The 11,920-nt window shown below is 43.6% G+C and overlaps 1 protein-coding gene across 1 annotated transcript; it reads right to left on the bottom strand.

The window, feature by feature from the left end:
• Positions 1–862: 862 nt before the first annotated feature.
• Positions 863–11,920, bottom strand: TM4SF20 (transmembrane 4 L six family member 20). Its single transcript, XM_075570182.1, has 4 exons — positions 11,606–11,920; positions 4,227–4,292; positions 2,195–2,346; positions 863–1,601 (listed from the first exon to the last, which is right to left on the bottom strand). Exons 1-4 carry the CDS (start codon positions 11,786–11,788, stop codon positions 1,325–1,327), a joined length of 678 nt encoding a protein of 225 aa, XP_075426297.1. The 5' UTR covers positions 11,789–11,920; the 3' UTR covers positions 863–1,324.

The following is an 11,920-nucleotide window of genomic DNA, read 5'->3' as shown; positions in this document are numbered from 1 at the left end:
TTGAACCTGGTGACACTTAATCCGCTTCAGTACTGTAGGTCCCATAAGCTCATGGAAACATATCCACTAACGTTCAAGACTAAACGAGAGTAATGTGTGAGGTCTGGAAAGCTGTTTTCTAACACAGCCCCCAATCCAGTGCAAAGAAAAGAATCATTTTTCAGGGTTAACGTTGTCAAATAAAAAATTACCATAGATCCATATTGAACATATTTATCATTGTGATATTAATATCCGTCCGCTTTAGATGTCGGTGACATTTTAGGGACACCTTCAAAGAAGGTAGAGCTGCCAATGTAAACTAGATGCCACACCCCTCTACCCCAAAGAGAGCACTTTACCTTGTGTATTCCCCCTTCTGCTTATCCCATCCTTTCTGTAAAGGTGTTTTGTATGTGTGTGTGATAGATTATCTATCTCTATATCTATCTCTCTATCATACACATACAGTTATGGTGGGTGAAAAAGGCAACAAAAAACCTCCACTGTTGGCATATAGCCAATAACGGTGGAGGTTTTTTTGTTGCCTTTTTCACCCACCATAACGTAATGTTTATGGCAAACCTACCCAGCCTTGAAAATTGCAAAGCCAGTATAAACCAACGTTACACTTATGAGACCCATTTTGGTTGAAACATGTCTGTGAGTGGTTTGACTGGCTTTGCATCTAATCCCACGCTGTGCTTAAAAGCTGTGTGAACAGCATTGCATCTACTTATTTGGGCTCCATGTGAATGGATATTCCAGGCAAAAGGTGACACGTGTGCTCATTTGCATGTCATTTCCCAGAATCCCTTGCTGCAGTGGAAGCACTGTATGCTAGGTGATGATAATGGTTGAAAGGCAGGGTTGCAGACCTGTCTAAGACATGTGAATGTGCTCACAAGTGATATTCTTTATTGGAGATTATAGATATATAGATAGCACTTTACAGCAGTAATACACATAACAACATAATGGGATCAAGCGTTAGACATAAAAGTTAAATAGAAAGAGGAGTCCCTGCCCCAAAGAGCTTACAGTCTCTATGTGGTAAGGAGGGAGAACTTATAGAGACAGTAGGATGGTGTTTTATTTATTTTACAATATAATTAATTTAAAACATTTATTTTGAAAAAATATATTTTAAAATGAAGGCAGTTAATGTATATTTTCCTATTGATAAATATTGAATCAATAATTTTTTTAAACGCGGGAATGTGTATTATTGCCCAACCCTAGGGAGAAGCATTAACCCCTTTGCCACCACAGGGGCCTGCAATGCATTAAGAAGTGGTTAGACGTACAAAATTAGGGCCTAGGAATCGGGTGTCCTCTCTTAGTTTTAATAGTCTTCCTTCCTTTTCTTGGAAGTACCACAAATGAACCCAAATAATCCGGCCCCTGTCTGACTGACACTGACCAGCATCTCCAGCAGACCGATGATGGCCAGGGCCACGAACACAGTCAAGTGAACTATCTTCTGCATGTCCTCGTTCAGGTCCATGGACTGGAACCTCTCCTGCATGAAGACGTGGCTGGTGGCATTGCCGGAGTCCGGCTCTAAGAGGCATGTAGCGTTTAGGAACCAGGCCAGATCGAAGTTGAGGTCTTGGAAGGAGCTGGCGGGAAGAAGCTGGGTGTTAGGGTGAGGTGAGAATGTTATAAACGGCTGGATTATGTGTGCTCAACTGTGAAGATCGTGTTCTGCACGATCGTGTGGCCTGAGCTGTAGGGCAGGAACAGAGCGGTCCTGAATTTCACATGTCCTCTCTATGCTGCTCCCATCTCCGCTTCCTTTGCCCCTGTCTCTGCTTTACACTTGCCCTCAGTTCTCCTCCCTCTGTCTGTTGCCTGCTGTAATATTTAGATCTCCCCTACTGATTCCCTCTCTGCTTGCTGAGACTCGTTACCAACGTCAGCTCAGTGACCTGCAGGTTTTCCGGCAAAGAAAGAATTCATACACTGACTTCACAAATAAACGGGCTGCAAGGTGGCCTAGGCAGGGGTCAAAGTATGATATAAATAAGGGGGTAACTAAAACTATTATATTTCGCACGCATTGCTGCTACATTTTTAGCAAACTTATAAAGGCCCTCGATCTAAGGGCTTAGAAACGCTTGGTGAATAAGGCTCTACACGTAACGTGAAATCGCAGCTCAGGACAATCCTGCTGAATCGCTGACCGGTGGGGTCTCTTGAGTGTGGACTGTACCTCAGGTTGGTCAGTGTGTAATCACAGTTGTTCAGGTCATTACTTCCTGTGTCACATATTAATGGACCCCGGGCAATGGCAAAGATGGAAACCACGCTGCAGTAGGCCGCACCGATAATACTGACCAGGCTGAGCAGGGAGGAGGTGAGCATCTGAAACAGAGACCGTACAGGAGCAGTGAGAAGTGAGCGCTATACACATTATTTACATCTATACATGCCATATACATATACACCTCATATACCACCTACAGGAATACCAGTAGCAGTTTAACCCTCTCAGGGTCAGGCGCCTGCAACACAGAGCCTGACATAGGCGCTATGTGTTTGAGCGCGAATGCATAGGAATATTTTTAATTAAAAAAAAATATATAATATATGTTTATTACAATATATTGTAATATAATATCCCATCTGTGTGCACACATCTATATCTGTGTGTGTGTATAAAGTGTATGTGTCTACATAGTTGCAATTGCATACTGCAGTGTGTGTGTGTGTGTGTGTGTGTAGAGATATATATATATATATATATATATATATATCTCTACACACACACACACTGCAGTATACAACTGTACAACTATATATACACACAACTGTACGCACAAATATACAACTATTTATACACCTCCACATTCAACTGTACATACACAGCTATTTATACACCTACACCTATGCACACACATCTATAACTTTGCAGGCGGTTATCAGGTTATCCGAACGAATCCGTTCCTCAAACTCCAGGCAGATAGTGAAAGCGAATCCTATGAAAATGAGTGGCGGATAATCCATTCCACTGGGGCACCAAGTCTTAGGAACTTAGATTGCAGTAAGTCAGGTCCACATTGGCTGCTTAGTTTTAATTTGAGGAGCGCTTGTGTCATCTCCTCTTCGGATACTGGGACAAATTGAAAATTGTGAGCAGTGAGGTTCATGTTTGTGGTTTGGGTTGCGTTTCGCTAATAAGTTAGTGGCACACCCCACAAAGTAATCATTGAATGCATTTGCAATGTCAGTAGGGTTTGTCAGAGTAATATCCCCCTTAGTGATATTACTTGGATGTTGATGGTTAGAAGGCTGGAATATATTATTGATAACCTTCCAGAAGTTAGCTGGGTTTGATGTATTCTGGTGAAGATGTCCGAGTAATATAGTGCTTTTGCGTGTCTTCTTTGCCTTGTGCACATGTACGCAGGCATCTGTAGTGATTCAGATCCTTGGTAGTGCCAGTTACTTTGTAAATTTTCCACAAGGCATCCCTGAAATAGTCGAGTGCTATATGGTCAGTTGTAACCCACGGAAGGTGTTGTATTTAATGAGGAGTATGCGGCAGGACATATGGCGGATAGTGACCAGATTTAGCCAGGTGATGATTGTCTGGTCAGAAGTATCTCCTAGGTTGCGCTGGCGTGTGGAGAGAAACGTCACAGCTGTAGAAAGATCCAGGAGGCAGATAAATAAGACTAGAGTCAGATTTACCATCAGGCCCGATAGGCCCGGGCCTAAGGCGGAAGAATTTGTGGGGCGGCAGAATTTGGAGGCGGCATGCCGGCTTGCCGCCCCGGGCATGCGCGACCGGCGATTTCTGCTTGTGCGCATGCACAAGCCGCTCCAGCTGCTTCTTCACATGCACGAGTGCCACCGGCCGTTTCCGCTCATGCGAGAGTGGTGCCGGCCCCAATTTTACAACCACACACGCTGTATATCTATGTTTTTTGCCTTTGTGTTTGAATCGCTGGGGAGGGGGGTTGGTGGGGGGGAGTGGAGAAGCTGCTGCTTGAGGCTCTACTTGCTGCCGGCCTGCAGCCCGGTTGAAGAAGTTGCTCGCACTACCCCCGCACAGTGTTAGCCAGCGAGTGGCATGGTGGTTACGAACCAACACTGCAGGGGGGCCTGGGGCATGTGCCCCCTGTGCCCCAACTTTAATCCCCCCCTGCTGCCATTAGCACACTGTGTTTTATTTTGTGCACCACAAAAGGATACTGCAGATTGTTCTGATTACATTGAAGTTGGATGTGATTGGTACGTACCCCTCCTCTTGAGTTACAGCTTCCTTTCTTCCGCGCAGCCAGCGTCATCGACACAGCGGGCAGAACCTGCGGGTCACATCAGGAAAATATGTCAAAAACCCAAACAGAAGTCATAACATAACCTAATTCACGTGCTTCTGATTCATTTTTCAAATTTTTTATTTTTTTCGGAGTTTTCACTTGATTTTAATTTCACCAACATCAGCTGCTACAGCAGCAGCTGCCTTCGTTCTATTAATGAATATGAATAGCAGCAGACATTTTAACCTCCCAGGGAGGCAAATTTTTCAGCAACTGATACCTTCAGAATTCAACAACTAACTTTAAATAGGGCAGGGCAGTTCAAGCTGTTTTAAAAAAAAAAAAAATATATATATATATATATATTCCCTTTCAATATGTGCATCAATACAATCTGCACACTGATAAGTGATTAGCTAAGCTGCAGATCGATCCGTTCTCCTGTAATCAATCGCTTGCTCGGGGTTATTTAATTCAGTACTTGCACGGCATTTTGGGCAATGTAGTTCCTGGAATATGATTCACTGGGCAGTTACTAGATACAATTGGTGCACTGCTAGAGAGAGGGCGGGGCTCAAGAGCCAGAGCCTATCAGAAGGGGAAGGGAGCTGTCACTTTTTGGAAATGCTTCCTACATTAGAAACATTAAAAATGTCTTTAAAACATTTAAAAAAAAAAAATTTAAATGCTACAAGTATTTTCTCATAGTGCAGAACTGATTTATTTAACAAAACAAAAAAAACACACGTACGATGTTGCTTGAACAGCTGATTTAACCCCTGTCTAAAAGGGCTTCAATAGAAAGACTGTATTGGTCTGAGGAATCAAGCAGGGAGCTGGTTAATTGCAGCTAGAGACAATTAACTAGTCTCCACCTGGCTCATCAGACAGATAGAAAAGTCTCCTGCTTGAACTACAGGGGATCTCTTGAGCACAGAGGAACTGTTGCCAGCAAGAGACTCACAGATACATTGTTTTGAGCACAGAAGGACTGTGCTGCCCGCAAGTCACCAGGAACCAGGCCTCTATTGTAGGGCACAGCGGACCATGGAAAACCTGCCAGAGGGTGGCCCAACAACGAACACCAACCCAGTGACTGACATAAAGGGCCCCCTGCTTACAGGTACCTCTTTGGACTTTGGGGTCATAAGTTGGAAAGAGGCCTATCCTCCCAGCCCTGTGGACTGGGAAAGTGAGTTAGCCCTTACAAAGGGATAGGCTGTTTATTTATTTCTGTGCTTCCTTAAACTGTATGGCTTAAAGCTACGGGCTGAATAAAAGCTATGGTTTATTTTTCCCAAATATGTCTCCTTGGTCTTACCGCTGCACATGTCTCTTACAGCCAGGATTGGGAAAAACGACAGCAAAAAGGAGTTTTGACTGATTGCCGTCTCATCAGACTATTGGTAACAAAACTGTGTGACCGATCCCAGGCTGTATAGTGTTATGAGCTCGTGGGGGAAACAAACGCTTATTAAGGCCTCAAACTGTACCTCTGTGTGCAGACAGCATGGAGGGGGTGGGGGGTAGGTATAGCTATCAATCACTGAGGGAGCTAAGGTGCAGTTTGGGGCCTTACTAAGTGCGTAGTCCCCACACTGGCTCTAGAACCCACTACACTGCCTGGGATCCGGCAGTGCAGATTTTGGGGGGCAAAACCCTTTGGAGGCACCTCGTGAACCCCCTGCTGGAAATCACTGCTCTACAAGCTGCTTTTACTGCTGTGACATAATCCTCTCGGGATTCTGACATCACTTTCCATGAAGCAATAAATATAAGTTCCTCATCAGGCCACAGTCGAGAAAATGATTTTATATTAGTCACTGGTGGATGTGTTTTTTGACACCACGGTCACTTTATGTCTCCTGTAACACAGAGAATATACCAGGTTAGGGGGAGCTGGAATATAATAATGCCTTGTTTTGGGTATCAATACAGATCTATAGGTCAGTGTCACATGTAAGATACGATGGACACCTGATGGCAGAATAGCTTATTACTATGGTGACCAGATGTCCCAGTTTAGCCGTGACAGTCCCGTTTTTTAGGGCTCTGTACAGACTTTTTGGGGTGCTGTCCCGTTTTTTGAATCCCATTGGCCGTGCATGCACGATGGGCACTTGCCGACTGCACTTCCAGGCTGCTCGTGCGCAAGCGTGATCTGCACTTGCCGGCTGCTCATGCGCATGCATGATCGGTACTTGCCGGCTGATCGTGTGCGACCGGCAAGCGCATAAATCACCGGCAAACGCTCTTTGCGCATGCCGACTGTGCATGCGTGACATTTGTCCCGGTTTTTGCCAGGACAAATATGATCACCCTACTTATTACTGACCCTGTTCAGCGTTACTATAACCTATTCAATCTTCTGTCCCAAGAATGGGGTAAAGTTTTTTCGATAGATAGCTTATCAGTGCAAGTGGCTTTTTAGAAAGTTTCAAATCACTGTTTTGCATCCTGTTAAAAATGAGCATGTTTTTGTTTATCTGTTTGACTAATAACAGCTTCAGAATTACTTTAACGATAATAACTTTTATTTCATATAGTGCTTCACATAAGAAATTTTGCAGACACCGTCCCTGCATTGAGGAACAGGGAGACTTACCCAAGGTCACAAGAGCTGACAGTAGGAATCGAACCAGGTTCCCCTGATTCAAACTCAGTGTCTTTGTTATCAGTCTGTGAGTCTTTACTCAATGAGCTGCTCCTTTCCCTCTACCACAATGTACATGGGGCTTTAAGGCCTGCAAACATTTTGATTGCCAAAAGATTCTACATAAAGAATGTAATGCCTTATTTAGAAATACTTCTCAGACTTTTATTTTGTCAGAAACGTCAGCTGCATGTAACCTTGTAAACACGTCAGTGTCATTAGTTCACTAAAGTCCTAGGGTTTATTTAAAGCACTGTTAGTTTTTGTAATATGTGGGTAACATGAGGTCTCTGGAAGCTGAACCCCATTCATTTCAGCTCCGGGGACACCCTGCTTCCTGAGATACTTATCTCTGTGGGTGATGCTCGTAGCAGCTCCGCAGGATTAAAGCTCCCCGTCACGCCGGCCAATAGGAAGCGCAAGGAATGATGTCACGGCTTCTTATTGGTCCGTGTGATGCAGGAACTTTAAATTCGCCATTTCGATAGCCCCAAAAAGCCCAGCCAGAGCTACTACTGACGCCCCCTTACGGAGGTTAGTGTCTCGGGAAACAGGGGGATCCCTGGAGCTGAAATTAACATGGTTCAGCTTCAGAGACACTCTGCTTCAAACCTATAACCATAAAAAAAAGGAACGCAGAATTGCTTCTTTAAAGCTAATAATTATATATAACATTTGCGTTTCCTCTTTATTCTGAGATTTCTCATTCTTTTTTTGTTTTAACCCTTTTGCTGCTAGAGGGGCCAACGACACATCGCTTCTACTGGAGGAATATTATATATTGCAGTCTACGTGATAGTGTGTAATACTGGGAGTTATTGTATGTGTACAGTATGTGCAGACAAGATACATAATAAGCTTTAACTTGCATGCTGCAAATGTATTATAATCAAATCCCGCATCTCACACTCCATTCTTCTCCTCACTTTTAAAGCTTTACACTCTTCTGCCCCTCCTTACATCTCAGCCCTAATTTCTCGTTATGCACCATCCAGACTCTTGCGTTCTTCTCAAGGATGTCTTCTTTCTACCCCCTTTGTATCTAAAGCCCTCTCCCGCCTTAAACCTTTTTCACTGACTGCCCCACACCGCTGGAATGCCCTTCCCCTCAATACCTGACTAGCACCCTCTCTATCCACCTTTAAGACCCAACTTAAGACACACTTGCTTAAACAAGCATATGAATAGCACTGTGGATATTCTGAACACATGATACATAAAGCCTGGACCCCTGCAGATGCACTTACCAGAACTCCCTCCTACTGTCTCTGTACGTTCTCCCTACCAACCAATTAGACTGTAAGCTCCTCGGGGCAGGGACTCCTCTTCCTTAATGTTACTTTTATGTCTAAAGCACTTATTCCCATGATCTGTTATTTATATTATCTGTTATTTATTTGATTACCACGTGTATTACTGCTGTGAAGCGCTATGTACATTAATGGCGCTATATAAATAAAGACATACAATACAATACAATCAACCCGGAGTGGGAAGCTCATGGGGAAACATCAGGAAGTCCTTCACTGAAAGGGTAGTGGATGGATGGAATAGCCTCTCAACAGAGGTAGTAGAGGTTAAAGCAGCAATCTGAACTGGTTGATTTTTTTTTCTTCTTTTTTTTTCTATTGGAACAAAGTGTTCCTCCACCCACCAATTAGCTGTTGGCTGACCAGGTAAGGTAAAACAAAAAAAATCCCAGAAAGGATTGCTGCTTTAATGTAATAAAAGATTTACAAAATTAATGGGATAGATGGGAATCCTAAATAGGTGTGTAGCCATGTGTAAAATTGGTGTACATATCTCTTTCTCATGCTGGCAGTAAACCTGGTAAGTATGCAGGGTTGCCAGTAATGATCATGGAGGTTTGCCCTCAAACCCTGGTGAGGTGTCATATGTCCCAAAGGAAGTGACAACATGCTTGGTGTCCACCCTTAGTGACATCAGAGATGTGCCTGTTCCTGAGGTGATATAAGACACAGCACTGCCTAAAGTTAGTTCAGTTTTCCTGTTGTTGTGCTGCCTCTGTTCAGTGAGAGGCACGTGAAGGTCTGCAACAGTGTTGCAGTAGCCTCATGCTAGCTGTGAGGCTGTGCAGCTCTGAGCAGAGAGACATAGAAGCTGTTGAATCTCCCTAAGGGGAGAGGTGGAAAGCAACTCCATTAGGAGAAGGAGGAACTTTCCAGATGGAGTGTAGCAAAGGAATGAGCGGCTAAGCTGATAGCTGTGAGGGGCAGCTGGCCCATACCACCATGCCAATAAAGATGACCTTGAATAAAGACACTTAACTGTGTGAGTCTGGAATTACTCAGCAGGGGAAGGCATCACCAAGAAGGAGTTCCTCATCAGAACCATCCCCTTGCGGACGCAGGGATCCTGATGAGGTGGAGGCGCTGCATTGGATATAGGTAGGACTCATGCACACTACCTCAGCTGCCTGTCTGGGTTGGCAATCCCCACACAACATCATGCGGGAGACTCAGGAGTCATGTTGCCAACAGGTGCACCACCAGACACTACACTGTAATGGGGACTGGTTAGACCACAGGGACCAATGTGAGATTGGGTGGGTCAGGCTAGGCCAAAAAATCCGTTACAGGTGTAAAACTAAACAGGTAGGAAAAAGGGCAGAGAAAAGTGTATGTGTGTTCCATGTATACAGCACTTTACAGAACAAGGAATCACTATGCAATAAGTGCCTCTGAAATTGTATTGTATTGTATGTCTTTATTTATATAGCGCCATTAATGTACATAGCGCTTCACAGTAGTAAATAAAACTATGTACAGGCATACCCCGCATTAACGTACGCAATGGGACCGGAGCATGTATGTAAAGCGAAAATGTACTTAAAGTGAAGCACTACCTTTTCCCCACTTATCGATGCATGTACTGTACTGCAATCGTCATATACGTGCAGAACAGATGTAAATAACGCATGTGTAACAGGCTCTATAGTCTCCCCGCTTGCGCACAGCTTCTGTACAGGTAGGGAGCTGGTATTGCTGTTCAGGACGTGCTGACTGGCGCATGTGTGAGCTGCCGTTTGCCTATTGAGCGAGATGTACTTACTCGCGAGTGTACTTAAAGTGAGTGTACTTAAACCGGGGTATGCCTGTATCTGGTATAGGGATTCCTTCCCCAAATATTGTATCATCAGCATCAGAGGTACGCAATACTCATTTACTTTATTCACAAGCCTAGAGTACAACTGCTTTCTTTTTAAATAAAGATTATTTGCCTCTCTCATCCCAAGAGAATTGTTTTGGTGCAGGAATCAGAAACTGTCTTTGAAGTAGATATCTGCACCTGGAACACATTACATTGAAGTGAGGGGAAATTGACAAACAAAAGGTTTGTTTACTCCACACCCTGGTAATAAACATTATTTTGTTTATTCGCAAGATCTTCAAACACCACTTGTGTTCCTGAAATAACATTTAGACCCCAGGGGAAACAGATACACATTCCAAGCAGAGATCAAACTTTGAGAACCTGTTGACCTGTCCACCATTATATAATGGATCAGGTATTACTAGGAATTCCCATGAACTTCACAGAAACACACACACAATTTAGTTTGAGCATATTTCCTCAACCAATCAGAATTGGCCTACATGTTGATCAATGGGTTTCGACACACAAAAAACAGAGACAGGGTATCAGTTAGTTAGAAGAGTCAGGAGGGAAAGGAGCGCCGAAAGACTTGTTGGAATTCCAACAGACATCATTTCAGGTAATTATGATCACAATTCTTTGCACTAGTAAATCTGTATATATCTTTGTTTTATATCAGGGGTGCGTGATCTTCTGGGAGGGGCATGGCAGTTATAGAGGTCCCGCGGTCTCCCCATAGGCATTTAAATTAAATGCTGGGGGACCGCGCGAGGCCTCTATAACACACCTTCCCTTCCAGCGACACATCTTCATGGTAAACCGCCGTCATTTCGGGCCATGTTACGGCACGTTATCATGGCAACGTGACATCACATGACTCCATCACATTTGACACCGGGGCCGAGCAGGGGGGGTGGGGGTCGAGGAGAGCAGGCAGGGGTGCGCATGGGGAAAAGTTTGCGCACCCCTGTTTTATATAAATGTATTGTTAGATAGGATGAACAATTGCATTGTTTTGTTAGGCCTGTAATAAGTACAAACCTTATAAGGAAGTGTAAGTAGTACAACCCTATAATTGTTATATTTTGTTTCTGTTCTAATACATTTCTGTTTATTTGATTGAAGCCATCGCTATTGTGTCAATAACTCTCAAACCATTTACATGTGTAAATGTGTATCCTATTGGAATACATATCTACACATCTATTTCCTTGAGTAATAGTTTTGCCAGTATTATTTTATTAACTCTTATAAGCCAGAGATACTTCTATAGATGGATAACTTATAAATGCATCTATATTCTTATATCTGGATAAGATTAAAAACATAGTTAATTCTTATAAGCCAGCAATACTTTTATAGATGGATAACTAATACATGCATCTGTATTTCTATTTCTGGATAAAGCAAGACATATAGTTTTGCTAGTTAATTCTTATAAGCCAGAGATACTCATATAGATGGATACGTTATAAATAGATCTATATTTCTATTTCTGGATAAGGCTAAACATTATCGGTAACAACATCGATGTCATATAAATCCATCTAAAATGTGGTCCAAAGATTATCTACACAATACTACTTACTAACAAGCCCCCTCCAACAAGGCCGGGCAACCACCACTCATAGCACGATATGGGGCTGTGGAGAAGTCTCCCGTCTTCCACGTAGTCTGCAATCAGTGGGGTCAGGTTGAAGGCGATCGACAGCAGCGCTAGAACCAGGAGGAAGAATCCGTTGCAAGACGTCCACTTTTCTGTGCACGTCATCTTGGGAGCGTCTGGAAAAGCTGGTGTCTGCCAATGTTTAGGATGACTGACCGCAGCCTCTGCCGGTGGTGCTTATCAAGGCGCGTAGTTAACATTTAGCAGAGGGGCGTGAAGAGATCCCTAATGTTCTGT

The sequence above is a fragment of the Ascaphus truei genome, chromosome 14, assembly GCF_040206685.1.
Source record: "Ascaphus truei isolate aAscTru1 chromosome 14, aAscTru1.hap1, whole genome shotgun sequence".
NCBI lineage: Eukaryota > Metazoa > Chordata > Amphibia > Anura > Ascaphidae > Ascaphus > Ascaphus truei.
This window is presented reverse-complemented; position numbering and strand designations above follow the sequence as displayed.